Source organism: Ipomoea nil, unplaced genomic scaffold (genome assembly GCF_001879475.1).
Source record: "Ipomoea nil cultivar Tokyo-kokei standard unplaced genomic scaffold, Asagao_1.1 scaffold0813, whole genome shotgun sequence".
Taxonomy (NCBI): Eukaryota; Viridiplantae; Streptophyta; class Magnoliopsida; order Solanales; family Convolvulaceae; genus Ipomoea; species Ipomoea nil.
The window spans coordinates 1,659,232-1,677,242 of record NW_017617241.1 but is presented as its reverse complement, the minus strand read 5'-3'; the positions used below and the strand labels follow the sequence as shown (position 1 = coordinate 1,677,242).

Genomic DNA, 18,011 nt, shown 5'->3' with positions numbered 1-18,011 from the left:
AATTTAATGACAAAAAGACAATAAACAACGTACCTACCTACGTAACACAAACCAAATGCATCCCATCCATATATAATATAATATAATATAATGTAGAAAACAAAATTCTAAAACTTCCACAAGAGCCAGGCCGGGACACTCGAGAAATTTCAGTGACAAAAGAAAAAGAGTTTTAATTCATTTTTAGGGGTCTGATCTGTGTGTGCCGCTAGCTGTAACATATCATGTTACTTTCTACCCAAGCATTTAAGGCTTTGCGTGTTCATCGTATATCATTGCTGCTATTATTGTACATGTGGCCGATATATGAACACACCCTCCCATGTTTTCTACTTTTAACGTTATCCAACTTACATTACTACCTCAAATATCCATTTTCGATTTAACAATACATCACTCTTTAATTTGTGAACGTAGTCTATTGACATTTTTTTTTACCTAACGAATTAATACTTCTTCCATTGAGACTCGAATCCATGATTTCCCATTTGAGAGAATCACTTCATGCCGCTTGATCACAAAGTCCTTGACGGTTATTGTATATAACCAGGATTCTCACCTGCTTAACATATACCTGATCCAAAACACACATATATACCTTGTACGTGCTATATGATGCGGACGACTTATTAAGGTCTCAAGAGTTGGTACCAGCTGCCTGCTACATGGTATTGTCATTATCGCAAATCCCACTATAGGAATATTAGCAACGTAACGTGTCGTCTTCCTTGACCAAAATATATATATGTTTTTTTCAGTATATGCATGTGTATGTTAGTAGCTATCTTTAATTCCTTTACCCTTCCCGCACACTATGGAGATGATACCATTTCTTCAAATAGGAACATAACCCATATATATCTGGCTTTAACGTGTTAGAAATTAAAGATGGAATTGGGGGAAAAGGAATTATATATAATTCCGTGAAAAAAGAATAAAGTGAAAATTTAAATTACATTGTTTGGTAAGTATGAATAGAAAGACTGTACTTAAAAAGGAAGAAATGTATAGACTAAAATATCTTTGTATATAATAATATAATAATAAGAAGAGATGTAAAATGATAATTCACCATGGAATTACTAATCCACAAACTATGGAATTGCAAATCCTAGGGTCCCTCATGGAGTTTGGTAGGAATGGAATTACAATTTCATCATAACAAACACTCCATTATAATTTAAAGATATTTCTCAACTATCAACTATATATAATAACATAACTTATATCAAATATTATATATGATGGATACCCAGCATGGGTATCTGGCCAATCAGTACCACATAACAATCTGTCGGGCATGAGACTCGGACTCGATAGTCAGCACTTAGGACGTGACCAATCAGTCTTGGCTCTCTAATTATCTTTCCATAACCTCCAATTAATTACCCAGAAATATTCTAATTATTACCCATTTATCACCCCTTATTATCCATCTCTTCTACTAAAAGGGGAAGTCAGGAACAAATTGGGGAGGGCTCCATTTTCTTTAGAGAAGACAGTGTACAAAAATGCTTACAAAATAGTAGAGTGAATTTTTGGTTTGGCACCGTGCCAAAAAGGTCTATGGTTTCACTGTTCCGTTTCCAAGTTAAAATTGTTGTGTCTCTTCATTTCTCCTCTCAAATTAATTACTAATATATTTATTGATTCGATCAGTTATGTTGACATGCCGTGTCGTGTCACAAAACAACAATATATATTGTCAATCTTGTTCAAATAGTAATCAATGCACCAAGTATACCAATAATAGCTAGGTGTATAGGTGTGTATATATATACATACATGTGTTTAGTTTAGCACTTAGCAGCAGCTAATTAAAATAATAATAAAAAAATTTAAGGAAATACTTATGGAGGGTGCAATAAATATAAAATATCCCCTTTTGTGGGTGATGGAGTTTAGAATCCCTAGTTTTTTGTACTGTGTCCGGCGTTTCCACACCGCCAAGGGTTTCCGCCCTCTCTCTATCATAATCGTCATAGCTACAAGAAATGATAAACTTAGGTTAGCTCGATCATATCGAATGTATATGTTGTTTTAATTTGGATAGGGATCCATCTTTTGGGGCTTTTAATGTATGTGTAGCTTAGGTATCTGGTGCTAGCTTCTTGCTGCGTTGGTGGTGCTTAGATTGAGTGGAGTGAGTGGTGTTACATACATATTTACTGCAACTTTACCTCATTTGGTAGGGGTGATTGGTTAGGCCGGCGGCCATAGAATCTATATATTCTACATATGTTAGGCTCATTTGGTTCTTCATCCTCTTCCAGATCCCACGACGAACAGGATGATAATATTAATGAGCCGCCTTCATCGGTGGTGGCTCCGCTGCCGCCGCCGTTTCAGTTCCACCAGATTCAACGCCGGAGGACTGTCTTCGCTTCTTCTTCTTCTTCTCCTCCGGCGATTCAAATGCGGCAATTACTCATCAGCTGCGCTGAGTTAATCTCGAGATCTGACTTCTCCGCCGCTCACCGTCTCATCTCCTTTTTGGCCTCTAATACTTCCCCTATTGGCGATTCCAGTGAAAGGCTAGCGCATCAGTTCATTCGCGCACTTTCCCTCCGCCTTCACCGGAGCATCTCCGCCGCCGCCGCTTCCTCCGTTGCGCCGCTGCCCATACCCTTTCCTGAGCTTCAGATAGCTAGTGTGGAGCCACCGGCCGGGCTTGTTCAGTCCTCCTACTTGTCTCTCAACCAAGTCACGCCGTTTATAAGGTTTACTCATCTCACCGCTAATCAGGCAATCTTGGAAGCCATCGACGACGGTCAACGACATGCTATTCACATCCTTGACTTGGACGTCATGCACGGGGTTCAGTGGCCTCCCTTAATGCAAGCCCTAGCGGATCGCTACCCTCCCCCGACGCTCCGGATCACCAGCACCGGAAATGACCTGGACATCCTACGGAGAACCGGCGACCGCCTCGCCAAATTTGCTCACTCCTTAGGATTGAGGTTCCAGTTTCACCCTCTGCTCGTCAGCAACAACGAAGATGACGAAGACGATGGCCCTCCTCTATCCTCCGTCGTTCTACTCCCCGACGAAACCCTAGCCGTGAACTGCGTGCTTTATCTCCACAGACTCCTCAAGAACCGCGAGAAGCTCACCCTTTTTCTTCACAGAATCAAAGCTATGAGCCCTAAGGTGGTGACGGTGGCCGAAAGGGAAGCGAACCACAACCACCCTTTCTTCCTCCAGAGGTTCGTGGAGGCGCTGGATCACTACGGCGTGGTGTTCGAGTCCCTGGAAGCAACGCTCCCGCCCAGCAGCCGGGAGAGGGTAGCGGTGGAGCAAGTGTGGTTCGGGCGAGAGATTGTGGACATAGTGGCGGCGGAGGGAGAGAAGAGGAAAGAGCGGCACGAGAAATTCCGAACATGGGAGGTGTTGTTGAGGAGCAGCGGTTTTAGCAACGTGGGTTTAAGCCCTTTTGCTCTGTCGCAGGCAAAACTTCTTCTCAGACTCCATTACCCTTCAGAAGGTTACCAGCTTCGTGTCATCGCCGATTCTTTCTTCCTCGGCTGGCAAAACCATCCACTTTTCTCAGTCTCTTCTTGGCACTGATATGATGATAGACAATCCTCAGCTCCCGGCCGGCCTCCTAAGTTATTTCATTATTAATTATTATTCCCATCCTTATTTAATAATAATAATAATAATGAAAACCCTAACCCTAACTAGCTTTCCTGCCTGCAACTCCTTCGCCTGAATCCTGCATGAAGCTAGCTAGCAAGAACAACGGATGATAGAGCGGGCCGATCATATCACCCCGACCGTTAACCTCAATTCTTCCGATCAGGTTTTTTTTAGGTGAATATTTATTTAATTTGAAGTTGCCTAATATGTAGTAAATCTACACTTAATTAGCCCAGTATAAGCTGGCTAGCTATTTGTACGTGATTATTAATCTGTACGTTAATTGTTCTTAATTTTTAAATTAAAGATTCTTATTAAACCCATCCAAACCTTAATCACCAGCAAAACAATATTGGTAAGTGCCTATTGGCTCATCTAGATTTGTTACGTTGGTATATATGTATTTTATATTATTATTATTATTAAAAGTACGTGCTCATTGACCACCAATATAATTTGCATTATTATTGTCATATATTGGTGGCAGTAGTTTTGCTTTTGACTTAGATTTTAAGTACTCTCAGCTCAAACTGTGTCTTATCATACCTAATTTAACATAGCTTTAAGTTTCATGGGATTTGTACGTTGTCATATATTTAACGAACTAATTAACACTACCTTTTTGTTGATGTTAGTGGAAAGCAAGTCCCATAATATATATTAGGAAGTTTTATATATAGTATCCATTGGACAGTATGGTATCTCACATCCATTCAACATATATTTAAAAGCCGTAAAATTTATTTTAAAAGATGATATATACTAATGTACGTATGATCGATATATAGTGATTGGGTCATAGAATGGAATTTGGCATTTGAAGAAATGTATAGTAAGATAATGGATGGGATGCATGATATATATATATATATATATATATATATATATATATATATATATATATATAATGCATGGAAATTGGAAAGGAATAATAAGTGGAGATGAAGGGCGGGCGGGCATGAATCTATTATCATGAATTAAGATTCTTGTTTTCCGCAGTAGATGCGATCCCCCGTGTACAAATGTTGGTTGTCTTAAAAACGGAATAAATCGCAGCATTTATTGCCCTAATTCCTGCGTTTTGTCCCCTCAGCAAAACCATCAAAGTTGTCAAAATAGGTCTTTTTTTGTTGCCCACTTCGCACTGCCATCCCACAAGGGATCTCTCTCGTGTCTTGTGGTTTTTCCCCACCTTACCTTAGCTTTCATAGGACCACACTATCTGATCTATCTCTTTTTTATCCCCATAAAAAAATCAAATGATCCCTTTAGGTGGTTTTTCTGTTATTATCAAGGGATGGATAAACAAGAAGCTAGTTTAATTATATTTGACAGTAATCATAGTAAAGTCGATCTGTCTGTCTGTCAGTCAGTCCTAAAACCTGAGCTTAAACAAGCTAAGATCCAGTTTGTGTGTGATTTGTGCGTGAAACAAACTGATGATCTTCCCAACTGGCCTATACAACATTTGAATGAAAGATATAGGCGTGAATGACGCATATATGCAACAGATAGATGATGATGATGATGATAAGCTAGCTAGGGGGAGATGGAGGATTGGGTACGTGTAGGGTTAGTAGAGGTGTGTGACATTTGATTAGATGTTACTAGCTTACCCAGCTCCATCTCACCTCTCATCTGTTCGCTGCACATCCATATATACCACGCAACACCGCTGTCTACTGTGCATCATAAGGTAGGGTTTCTTTCTTTGCTTACTTATTTCCTACCTAATTTTATTTTGCTTCATGGCAATGATTTGGCAATGTAAACACAAAAATATGAATCCACCGTATTGCATGATTCCATCTTTATCTAAATACAACTTATAAATTGAATGTATTATAATATATCGTAAACATTGCATTTTTAATTTTTGTTTCTTATATATTGTATGATTGTTTTTTCGAAGAAAACCTGCAGACACTATTTGAGAGTATACATGATTCCTTTCTTATATATTGTATGATTGTTTTTTCGAAGAAAATCTGCAGCAATCACTATTTGAGAGTATACATGATTCTTGTATAAGTTAGTCTTTTAAAATTTCAAGTGGGGGTGATTAGTTTATTGGATTCTTCAACTATTTGTGTCATTGTGTGTGTGTAATAATATATGTTTGGCCTAATATATGGATGAGCATATGGAAGAGATGGAGGGTGGTTATTATGAAAGGAATCTTAGGGGCAAAGGTTGGCAGTCCAAGAATGGTGCTTCAATTCCTCCTCACATTATGTTTTTGTTTCCTCAGGATTAATATTATATTATAATCTATATATATGTGTGTGTATGGGGTTGAGCTGAGGTAATTTATTAGCGTAGTAAGCATTTAATAAGTTTCAATTGACTCTTTTTTTACCTTATTGATGAGCTGGTTAATTAGCTATAGTACTTAGCTATGATAGTTTATCCACTCGTGATTCTTTATCATTAAAATATCCTAAAATAAATTTTACTCAGATTATACATATATGTGATTATAGATTTTTTCGTAAATAATCAAAGTTTAGTAAACTTTTAAGAAAATATTATGTATTGATATTTAATTTTGATAATTGGGTGCAAGTAACATAACAAAGAATATCCTTCTTGCAATCTAAACAGCTGTAAGACTGGCCTGGTATCTTCCTTACTTGCCTACTCCATTCACATCCTTCCATCAACAACTGCTGAAATCAGTAACTATACATACACAATTATATCAATATACACACACACAAGACATCTCACATTGTCACTATCACCACTCCTCAAAGTTACCTGTGGTGAAATGGAACGCAAAATTAATGCTTCAAAAAAAAAAAAAAAAAACTACTGTTGCTCATTTTACCAATCAACACGTGTCACATTAGTAAAAATAAAAAGTTAAGGTAAAAATAATAATAAACTATATTATTTATATTTTGAAAAAATATATATAAAAACCAAAGCAATATAATCAAAAAAAAAAAAAAAATGGTGCACCCAGAATTTTCACCGTCAGATAGTGACTAATCCTGCGCTGAGTTGTAGATACCTTTTTTGAGTGAGACAGCTGGTCTGAAAATTTAAAGTTATTTCATACCCAAAGTCAATAATCAAATTATTGACATTTGATTAAAGATGAATGAGTCTCTTCCGATTCACTCAACCATAGCGAATGTTAAAGCAATCTAATCAATGATTGCTTAGAATTAGTATAGAAAATATATATGTGTTTCTGATGCACAGTACAGTCTTTTGAAGACGACACAGGGTATGGTGATAATTCATATGCCATCACACAAGCCATGGCAGGTAATAGGGAAATGATATTTGTTGAAAGACATGAATATATATACACATATATGTATCCACATCAATCATTCATTGAATTGATATTTGAAAAGATTGGTCCAACCACACCTCCCAATAAACAAAACCCTTTACTATTATTAATTAATTAAATTTTAGATTTAAAATTAATGCACAATAAAATTAAGTAATAACTAATAAGAGCATTTCCATTTATACATTTTGGAGGAGTTATAAAAAACTTGGAAGAGTTTTTGAATAGATAGGGAAGCATCACCACAAGCGCCCATTTGTCATCTATATGGGTTAGCCTTAATTTTGTCATGGCACTCGACGCTCTATAGGTAATGAAATTTTATATATTCTCTTTAGTTTTGTAGGGTTTACTCAGTGCACACTCTTATGGAGTAGTTATGAATTTTTGTTGTCAATCAAAAAAATTGTTATATAATATTACTCTTTTATTTTGTGGATGCATGGTTGATATAGATAAATAGAGTTTGAAGCTAGTATAGTATTGTTGTATTCATTATATGTTGTCAACTATGACCTTGATCATGACTTTACAGGATCTAAGGATGGAAAGGAATAGAAAGATGAGAGAAAGTAGTCGAACATTAAACCAAACATAGGAGGATGAATGGATGATGGAGAAGCTAAGGAATCTTGATGGAATATATAGTTATTATTACTATTTGCATGTATTTGTGAAGATAGAGAGGGTCGGATGATTGATATGATGACAAAGCTAAGGCTTTATCTAAAAACATATATACCTCAACAACAACAAAAACAACTTCCTACTTCCTAACTCACTATAGTACAGTAATGAGTTCCACTTCTATATATACCTATGCTAGTTAAGAATTATCAATTGGATTTTCACTTGAAGTGATTAACTACAGCTTGTTTAGACTGATTTATTGGCCTCTTTGATATTTTAATTAACTAACTAAAGTCTAGAAAACGAGTTTCACTCATATAGCGTTTGGTTCGAAGGAAATAATTAGGGGTGAAAGAATTTTAATTTGGTGGGAGGAACAGACTTATTGTATGGTTGAATAGGGGCCTATAAAAAATGAATTCAAATTACATTATTTGGTAGGAGGAATAAACTTATTGTATGGTTGAATTGCAATTCATATAGGGGCTTATAAATTGCAATTCCTCCAACCAAATAATGTAGTTTTTCATTTCATGGAATTATATTGACATTAAATTTCAATTCATGCCAATCAAACACCGGCCCCATCAATGTGCATTCTTAAGTAGTGACTGCGAGTTTCGCCCACAAAATTAACCCTTAGCATCAATTCCTTTATCAAATATTTTTTCTTTCTTTTATAAATCTTAAAATATAACATTTTGTATCTAACAAGTTTTTCAATATAAATATATATATATATATATATATATATATATATATATATATATTAAAAAAAATCTAGGTAGGGTACTAGGGGAGGGAGAGATGGGGTCAAAGACTGAATGATAAAAATGTGAAGCGTTTAGCAAGTACACAATATATGGAAAATTTCATTTAGGACGTGTTTCTTTTCATAAACGCAAGTCCCAAATGAATTTCTTGAAAATTTAAAATAATTTTTTTTCGCTAAAATATATGAAATTCATTTGGGACATGCATGTGTTTCTCGTATACGCATGTCCCATGAGTTTCTCGTATAATACGAGAAACAATATGATTGAGAAATGCATGTAGGACATGCATATATATATATATGTATGACCCAAATAAGTTTCTTGTATTTTAACGAAAAAAAATATTTTGAATTTTCAAGAAATTCATTTGGAAACGCACGCATGTCCTAAATGAATTTTTTTCTTATTATATTGTCTATTTTTTAAAAGCTTAATTCCATTCTTTTCATTCATTTTTAATATGTTCCTATTTCAGTCTTTGACCGGGGAGAGATGTAATGTGTAGTATGTAGCGAGGTGAGGGGTATAGGTGCATGGTAATGCATAGGGACAAAAATCAGGGTTTTGGTGGAAGGAAGCGTGCGGTATGAGTAAAACGTGCATGCTAGCTACAACCACATCTTATCACCATTTTTACTTATTATTATTTTGGTGCATATATATCTATTTTGTATTTCTCGTATGTCACACATATCCTTTCACATGTACCATTTATTTTCTATTGTTTCAATTTTATTTGATGTCTTTCTAATTAAGAAATCAAACTTTTATAATTATTGATAAGAGCAATTCTATTTGTGAACTTTGGAGGGATTAAAAAATTATGGACTAGTTTTTGAATAAAGGGGAACATAATTTTATTATTTTTACTGCAAATTCAAGTTTTTTTATGGACCTCACATATTGGCAGAATTTGAGAAAGAAACGCGCAAATCGTGCCGCGCCCACTAGGGCGCATGAAAAGTAATTTTTCAAATTTTTTTTTCTCTCACTTCCATTTTTTCTTTCATTGTCATCCTGCAAAAACTCCACAAAAAATAAATAAATAAATAAAATCAACTATTGTTGTTGCTCCCCTAGCTAACAAGCTCTTGTGTTACTCATGGCCGATTTTGGATTTTTGTGGCTTTGTCCTTATAAATAAATAAATAAATGAGGTCCTACCAAAAGTATAAGCACAATATTTAAAATCAGTACCGTAAAATATATGACTCTTCTTTTCAGTTACAGAATGATTGTCATGCTCAATTAATTAGGTCCTAATTATTAAGAGAGAAAAGTGATTTAGGAAAAAACTGATGAGTTTTAGGATTAATAGTAGATTTTTTTTATATATTTAATTTATTAAATAGATAGGTCAAAAATAAATATTATGCTCTCTTAAAATTGAGGTTCTGTGCTGTTGTCTATCTTACAAGTCTCAAAATCCGGTCATGGTGCCACTCTCCTCACATACGACTCGTACAAAGAATGAAAACACAAAGATTCAATAGCGCAAACTCGTTATGCTGATATGATTATTAGTGGCCTTCCAAAAAAAAAAAAAACAAAGGGTCTAGGTCCAAGGGTTCCAACTCATAAATTGTTGAGGTAATTACAATATCATATTGCTCTAGTGTTGTCAGCTTGAAGTCTTGTGTGTGGCATTAATTTTTTTTTTTTTTTTAATAAATATGTTGATTCTTTACAAAGTAATACTATCCTCTCAAAAATATATATTTTATAAATAAAATTATTTTAATTATTAAAAAAATAAAATTCTCCATATAATAATCAATGATCTTTATCTAGAAACAGAGAAAGGGATGAAGATTACCGTTATAACTATCTTCAATTTTAATTATTTGTTATATGGGAATATATATAGTAGCCATCAATACCTCCCATAGAGACAAATTAAATAAAGACATTTTCGTCTCCATATGATGACTGTTGAGCATATAACTATTAATATGCAATTCAACTATCAACTTAGACTTTTAATTGAGACGGAACACATGCTTCAATTTGGTATCAGAGCCAGCTTCAATTTGGTACCAAAGGTCATGGGCTTGAATGTGCTCCATCCTAACTAAAAAGGACACCATATAATTAAAGTAATAATCTAAAATGATGCTTCAAACATATTAGGTATATATCATCAATTTATTATAAATAAATAAAAAAGAATAAATGTCATTTTATACATAAAATAATAATATACTTTTACTATTTATAAATTATTATCACAATCGATTTTTTGTATTTATAATAATTATTAAAATTTACTGGTTTACATTATAGAATTTTAGTTGATTAAAGCATTGGAGACAAGTAGAATTTTGTTAGGAATTTATTTATTAAAGGAGAGTTAAAAGTAAAAAAATAGGCATTAAGTGGAAGGAGAATTTTGTTAGGGCTTAGCGCTAAAGAAGAATTGGGCCAGACTGTAAGAAAAGTTGGTTCAGAAGCACGGGGAAGAAGGTGAAAGCAAAAGCCTTTCTTCTCTCCAAACTGGGTTTCTCTGAATCGATTGAGAACGACACCGAGAAACAATGGCGTCATCGTCGAGCAGTGGCTTAACCTTCAAACTCCACCCGCTAGTTATACTCAACATATCGGATCACTACACCCGGGTCAAGTCCCAGTCCCAACCTCCACCTCCCCACTCCGCCCCCAACGGCGCCGAACCCTCCTCCCCCGCTGCTACTGCCTCCGCTCCGCCTAGGGTTTTCGGATGCGTCATCGGCGTTCAGCGAGGCCGCACCGTTGAGATCTTCAACAGCTTCGAGCTTCTCTATGATCCCGTTACTCACTCTCTCGACCGTGGCTTCCTCGAAAAGAAACAAGAGCTTTGTTAGTTTAACAATTTGTTTTTATTATCTTTCTCCGTAATTGGTTGAGTGTATATTTTTTCCTGCTGAATTGAAAAAAATATGTATATTTTTAATCTCGACCAGATAAGAAGGTGTTTCCCAACTTTTACATACTGGGATGGTACTCAACTGGGAGTGACGCTCAGGAATCAGATATGCACATTCACAAAGCTGTGAGTTTTCTGTCAGACCTATAATAAGTTCTGTTAGTCTATGTTAAATTTAATTCTCAAGTTTTGAGTTTTTATGTCCTGCATCTTTTAACTTGTAAGGGATAACTATGTTTTGGATACTGTACCTTAATTGGCATCCAATGGATCCTTGGGCAGTTTAGTGAAACTCACACACAGCTCTATAATTCCAGAATATAAAATTATTTACATAGAGCTAGAAAAAAGGTTGGAAAAGGAGTAGCAGCAATTAGATTTACAGAATATGGTCTTTCTGACATTTTTGCTTAACATGGGTGCATTTAGGATATACTCACTGAGCTTCAAAAATGTAGAGAACCCCTATGCAAATATTAATGGAATTGCGGGTAGGAATATGAAAGTGGAGATACTCTAATTTTAACTTGTATCCTAGGAACTAGGAATGTAAAATTTCTAACTTCAGCATTTTATGTTATGTCATATTAACAAATATTCTATTAACACAGCTGATGGATATCAATGAAAGCCCATTATATGTTCTTCTTAACCCCTCTATCAATCATGCACAGAAGGATTTGCCTGTCACTATATATGAAAGTGGTATGTGCTTCTTCTTCTTCTTAAGTTTTCTATCTAGATGATGCATGGATTATGTGTGCAAATGCCTTTCTTGATTTCTTCTATCTTTACAACTTGTCAAACCAAATGCTTGAGATATAAAATGGAACTTTAAAGTTTTATTTCAAAAAAAAAAAAAGTTCTGTATTTTATAGAAGCTTATGGTTTAATATTATTTTCTACTGAAATGTTTATTGTCATTGAAGAGCTGCATGTGATTGATGGGATCCCACAGCTTATTTTTGTCCATGCAAGCTACACTATTGAGGTGAGTTGCTCTTTGTTTACCCCATATCTTTCATCATGTTATCAAGATGTGTTCAGAGCTGGTGGTCATAGTTTTTTTTTTTCTTGTATCTTTTAAGACGGTTGAAGCTGAACGAATTTCTGTGGATCATGTTGCACATCTTAAACCCTCGGATGGAGGTTCTGCTGCTACTCAATGTGAGCTATATTCTACTCTTGAACACTATAATTGTTAATTTTAGCTCCTTTTTTTTTTAGTTTCAAACTGATTTCAGTTTGTGACAGAAAGTAGGAACTGCTTCACTTATGGATGACTTTTTCTTAATACAGTGGCTGCTCATCTTACTGGCATACATAGTGCTATCAAAATGCTAAATAGTAGAATCAGAGTGCTTCACCACTATCTTCTTGCTATGCAAAAAGGTATCCAATTTATTTTATTGGAAGGTCAAATTATACTGTAAATGCCTTGCCTTTGCAATAATGTGAGGTGGTAATAGACTATCTTCCCCCGTAGAAATACCCTGCCTGTGTTTTACTGGAAACTGGTGCCAATGAAGACCAAGTGTGTTGTAATTGCTTTCCTACTGCAAATGCAGGTGAAATTCCTTCTGAGAATTCATTGCTAAGGCAGGTCTCTAGTCTCTTGAGAAGATTACCAGCAATAGAATCGGAGAAATTCCAAGATGATTTCTTGATGGTGAGAATTTCAGAAAAGTTCAATATTGATTTACTGGGGTTTCGTTTTCAATGCTTACTTGTGTGGAAATTTTTATTGAAAGGGAGAGGACTTTTGTATCAGACATACCTAGAAAAAGAGATTGAAATAGTTGTCACTTAGTTCCAGTATTCTAACTTTGGTTCTTATTCTGACTTTGTTATTTCCTCTGTCATTTTTGGGCAGGAATATAATGATACCTTATTAGTGTCTTACCTGGCCATGTTCACCAACTGCTCAAGGTATGGTGCTTATACTCTTTAAAAGATCTTATGGGCAAACAAAAATATGACTGGATTGATTTTAACAGTCAATTAGACAGACATAGTCAGCTAACAAACAGGCTTCCTTCATGGTTTTCTTCAGTTCATGGATTTTACTAAATACATTCTTTAGGTGGTTCCGGAATCTCTTGTATTTCCTTTGCATGTTGGCAATTTGGCATATCTAATATCTTCAATTCACTTGGTGGCAGCACAATGAATGAGCTGGTTGACAAATTCAACACTGCATACGATAGGCACAGCAGGAGAGGCGGGCGAACTTCTTTTATTTGAGCACTGAAGAGTATTGGCATGATCCAACTTCTTTTATTTGAGCACTGAAGAGTATTGGCATGATCTATCCCAGCCTGGATTTTTTCTCGAGTAAAAGCACAAAGTTTAGCCTTATGTACCTTGGTCAAAGCATATCAACAATGTAGAAATCAAAGTAGATATTATGCTTTACATTCTTCATCCTCTTCCCATTCTCTCCTTTTCTCCTTATGGTAACTTGAAAGCATAATTACTTACATAGGGCACTACCAACCCTCTTGTCAGAATGCCATACATTGTACTTTTGCGATGAGCTGCAGGAATGCCATTTGGAACTTTTGAAAATTGGATTTTACTTGTTTTACATTTGGTTGTCTTTCATGAAAGGTGTGTAATACTTTTTAACAAAAATGTAATTTATTAATACAAGTCTGCACATCCAAAGCTACTAACCAAAAGAGACAGGAAGATGAGGAATTGTCATACAAAGAGTACTAAAAATTGCATAAAATGATGAAGGAATTAGGCCCTTTTACAGCCAACAATACAAAGGTTTTGGCAAAAACTGTCTGATTCCATAGAGACATCAAACCTAATACATCCATCCATCATGGCATCCCAATTCACAGTCATCAAAACACACTGTAAGCCATGGCCGCTTATTGAGCATCACATCAAACTCGTCTTTTCTAGTCTTCAAGGCAGTAGAACCAAGGCCAATCCAGTGCAAACCAGGGAATGAAGACTTATCAAGAATGTGTATTAAATCATTTGACAATCCTGAGCAGTGACAAAGATCAAGTCTTCGAAGTAGGGCACTTCCATCACGCAATGTTCCCCTGGACGCTAACATTTTCACTGCAGCATTAGTCACAAAAAAGCAATACCTCATACATAGATCGGTTAATGCTTTAGCAGCAGAAGTAATTGTTGCAATTGCAGCATCAGATATTCCAGGCATGTAGCTAATATCCAGAAACAACAATTTATTGCCAATTTTCCCTTCGCCATGAAATAACTTATGAATTCCCTTTTCAGAAATTCTCTTACAACCTTTAATGCATAAACGTGTAAGCATCGATGAGCTTCCTCTACCAAAAATAGCCAGACCATCGTCAGTAATATCAGCACCTGCTAAAGTTAAATTTGTGAGTGTACTAAGGCTTGATATGTAGCTAAGACAGGGGTTTGCAATACTTCTGCACCCAGACATGTCAAGCACTTCCAATTTACCAAAAGATGAGAGTTCCTCAAGAGCTTCACTTGTTAGAAGATTGCATGACAATAACCTTAACTCAACAAGGGAACTAGCAACCTTCTGCATATCATGAAAGGCCAAGTCTGACAGAAGTGATGCATTGCGAACTTCAAATTTCTTCAACTTCTGGCATGAATGTAGAATTGATGAGAAACCGGCATCAGTAACTTTAGAAAACCCACCAAGTTTCACTGATTCCAAGCCTCTGCAATTCTCAACAAGAATAAACATCCCCAAATCATTTACTCTTTTAAATGAAACCGGAAGGTTTATTTTGTTACGTATAATTGAGAGGGTGGTTAGGTATTGCAAGGCACCAAGAGACTGAAGTCCGATATTGCTTAGGTCACGAGGCATCTGTGGCTCCAAGTATGGCCTGTCTTCAAGATCCAGTTCAACCAAGCAGGGAAGAGACTCGACAATAGAGAACATAAGTTCATCAGAAATAGTATGTAACTCAAGTGACAAATTTCTCAAATTGAAGCAAGCGCCGTGGGAGTGTAGAGCATTGCTAAAACTGGGTACAGGTATCAAAAGGTGTCTGTCATCTCTGAACTTAAGTATGGAATGGATAAAATGCTGTTCATGCACTGGAAGTAACTTCAATGTTTTGAGAGTTGTGGGTAGAGAATGGTAAAGATGTTGAAAATCATATACATCAACTGCAGTCCCATGAATTTTTAAAGATAGAGACTGCAAGAAAGAAATTACTGTGCATTAGTACTAACTCTCAGTATATGAAAAGAATAACCTTGAAGAAAGATCATCATAGTAATAAGAAAAGAAAAGTGAATTGCAGCAATGTAATTAGGTTTTTTACCTCCAGATAGGAAATGTTTTTAAGCATTACTACTAGGCTCTTGATAAGTTGTGGTATTCTCTGCCATGCAATTTCAATTAAAAGGACCCTGGTTCAACAAACAGAAGCAAACAACATAAACACTCAGTCCAGCAACAAGAAAAGCACCAAACACGTGGTGGATATACTTATTATCTTCATGGACTTGAGTTGTCTAGAAACACAAGTGACAGGGCATGTGGTTGTTCACCTTAAGTTTGGGCACCTATGCCCAATTGTACCAAGAATATGATGTGATCGTGAGGAACACTTGATCAAATTTAGTTCCTGGATTTGTGCTCCCAGGATGTTGATAAAAGAAAAATCATCCACACGAAGGCAATCAATGGTTAAGCTCTTGACCCCCTTGAGCCTACCTACAATACTTTGCAAAGTCTGGGAGTCTGGATAAAATGCCTGTAATGACATTCATATGTATAACTTTAAAGCCCAGTTCAAAATCAAGCTTATAGTAAGAAAATAAATCCTTTTTGTTTCCATCTGAATGCAAAATTAAATAGGAAGGTTAATGATAACCCAACCTTAGAAAGTTGATAAGTTATCAAGAATTTGGAATAGATATTGTGCCACCTTGGAAACTTTTTTTTTTTTTTTTGGTATTCCTGAACTTAAGATTGTTAACACGGCAGCTGCAAGTATTTTCCCAAGTATTTACGTATAGTTCAGAAGCCAATTATCAATCAAAATTCAACCTTTATGACACATTGACATACCCCAGAGCAAAAAACCATATCCTAATTCCTAAAGAGGTTCTCTGTGAAATTTTGAAAAGTGATAGGTAAGTCAAGAATTCCAAACTTCCAAAGCCAGATAATAATCAATTCAAAATTGGACCTTTCATTTAAGCCAAAAATTAAACCTTGAATGAATTGCAGTGAGGTACAAGGATCCTAATGAATCGGGAAGAGAGAAGTAGAGGCTTACAGAGATATCGAGAGAGGAACGAGAAGCAAGAACTTGAGATGCAGCGGAGCGGAGGGTCCGGGACACACAAGCTGCGGTGCAGAGAGATTCCAAGTCCAGCTTTAGCAGAAGTTCGTTGATAATACTGTCCGGCAGCCTCTCCAACGACCAATGCGACCTTCCCCTACTCCCTTCCTCGCCGGGGAACTTATTTCCGGTCGCATCCATGAAATGAAATCAACCCCTTTTCTCCTACAACTACAATCTATCTATTTGCTGCACAAAATGCCGCTTCCACGACTCTTGTCTTCTCTTTCTTCCCTTTCCCCCTTTGTATTGTATTCTTTTCTACTTTTTTCTTAGAAGATACTGTCATTAAAACGGGCACATAGCCCAAAACTCAGGCCCATTAAGAACCCGGAATGCTGGTGGGCCCGCACATTATTCCTTCTCCATTCATAAATCATAATTTAACGTTGTTTTCCGGTCGTTATATCGTGCACCAGGGTGCATAATGTATTGTGCGCTCTGCCCTATCCAAAACGACATTGTTTTATTAAGGGTCCGTTTGGAAACCAGGAAAATGACTTCTGGAAAATGTTTTCTGGAAAATGAGTCATTTTCCGGTAAACATTTTCCTTTCCGGTGTTTGGTTGCATTCTGGAAAACTGTTTTTGTGTGTTTGGTTCATTTTCTAGAAAATGAGTAGAATTGTATAATTAAACATTTTAATTATTTTATTTAGAATATTACAACATGTATAATAATATATAATAATATAATATTAATTTTAAATATAATAAAAAATAGCTAAGTTTTTCAACAAAAAAAAAAACTAATAATATATCAAAAATATTATGGTGGTGGTGGTGGTGTAGTGGTAGTGGTGTTATTCGTTATATAATAATAATAATAATAATAATAATAATAATAATAATAATAATAATAATAATTGGTGGTGGTGTGATGGTGGTGGTAGTATGACGATGGTGTGGTGGTGGCGGCGACGGTGGTATGGTGGTGGCGGCGGCGGCGGTGGTATGGTGGTAGTGGTGGCGGCGACGGTGGTTGCGGTGGTATGGTGGTGGTAGTGGTGGTGGTGGTTGCGGTGGTATGGTGGTGGTGGTGGCGGTGGCGGCGGTGGTGTGGTGGTGGTGGCGGTGGTATGGTGGTGGTGGCGGTGGCGGTGGTATGGTGGTGGTGGCGGCGGCGGTGGTATGACGGTAGTGGTGGCGGCGGCGGTGGTTGCGGTGGTATGGTGGTGGTGGCGGCGGCGGTGGTTGCGGTGGTATGGTAGTGGTGGTGGCGGTGGCGGTGGTGTGGTGGTGGCGGCGGTGGTATGGTGGTGGTGGCGGCGGCGGTGGTATGACGGTAGTGGTGGCGGCGACGGTGGTTGCGGTGGTATGGTGGTGGTGGCGGCGGCGGTGGGTGCGATGGTATGGTGGTGGTGGGGGCGGTGGTATGGTGGTGATGGCGGCGACGGTGGTTGCGGTGGTATGGTGGTAGTGGCGACG

The 18,011-nt window shown here is 36.6% G+C and overlaps 3 protein-coding genes across 4 annotated transcripts; 2 read left to right on the top strand and 1 right to left on the bottom strand.

Annotated features, from left to right (window-relative positions):
- Positions 1-2,238: 2,238 nt before the first annotated feature.
- LOC109178057 (scarecrow-like protein 18) lies at positions 2,239-3,567 on the top strand. The gene has a single exon (XM_019327552.1). The coding sequence runs from the start codon at positions 2,239-2,241 to the stop codon at positions 3,565-3,567; it is 1,329 nt and encodes a 442-aa protein (XP_019183097.1).
- A 7,162-nt stretch (positions 3,568-10,729) lies between these two features.
- On the top strand, positions 10,730-13,684 carry LOC109178119 (COP9 signalosome complex subunit 6a-like). 2 transcript variants are annotated; one of them, XM_019327663.1, is made up of 10 exons: positions 10,730-11,187; positions 11,292-11,380; positions 11,866-11,959; positions 12,184-12,245; positions 12,343-12,421; positions 12,554-12,646; positions 12,823-12,923; positions 13,128-13,183; positions 13,417-13,527; positions 13,563-13,684. In XM_019327663.1, exons 1-9 carry the CDS (start codon positions 10,887-10,889, stop codon positions 13,496-13,498), a joined length of 957 nt encoding a protein of 318 aa, XP_019183208.1. In that variant the 5' UTR covers positions 10,730-10,886; the 3' UTR covers positions 13,499-13,527; positions 13,563-13,684. The 2 variants fall into 2 exon arrangements, with proteins under 2 accessions (XP_019183208.1, XP_019183207.1); XM_019327662.1 differs by having other exon boundaries at positions 13,417-13,684.
- Positions 13,685-13,875: 191 nt separating this feature from the next.
- Positions 13,876-16,824, bottom strand: LOC109178116 (F-box protein At-B). Its single transcript, XM_019327654.1, has 4 exons — positions 16,519-16,824; positions 15,785-15,990; positions 15,556-15,643; positions 13,876-15,428 (listed from the first exon to the last, which is right to left on the bottom strand). The coding sequence occupies exons 1-4, from the start codon at positions 16,723-16,725 to the stop codon at positions 14,070-14,072; spliced, it is 1,860 nt and encodes a 619-aa protein (XP_019183199.1). The 5' UTR covers positions 16,726-16,824; the 3' UTR covers positions 13,876-14,069.
- Between the last annotated feature and the right edge of the window lie 1,187 nt (positions 16,825-18,011).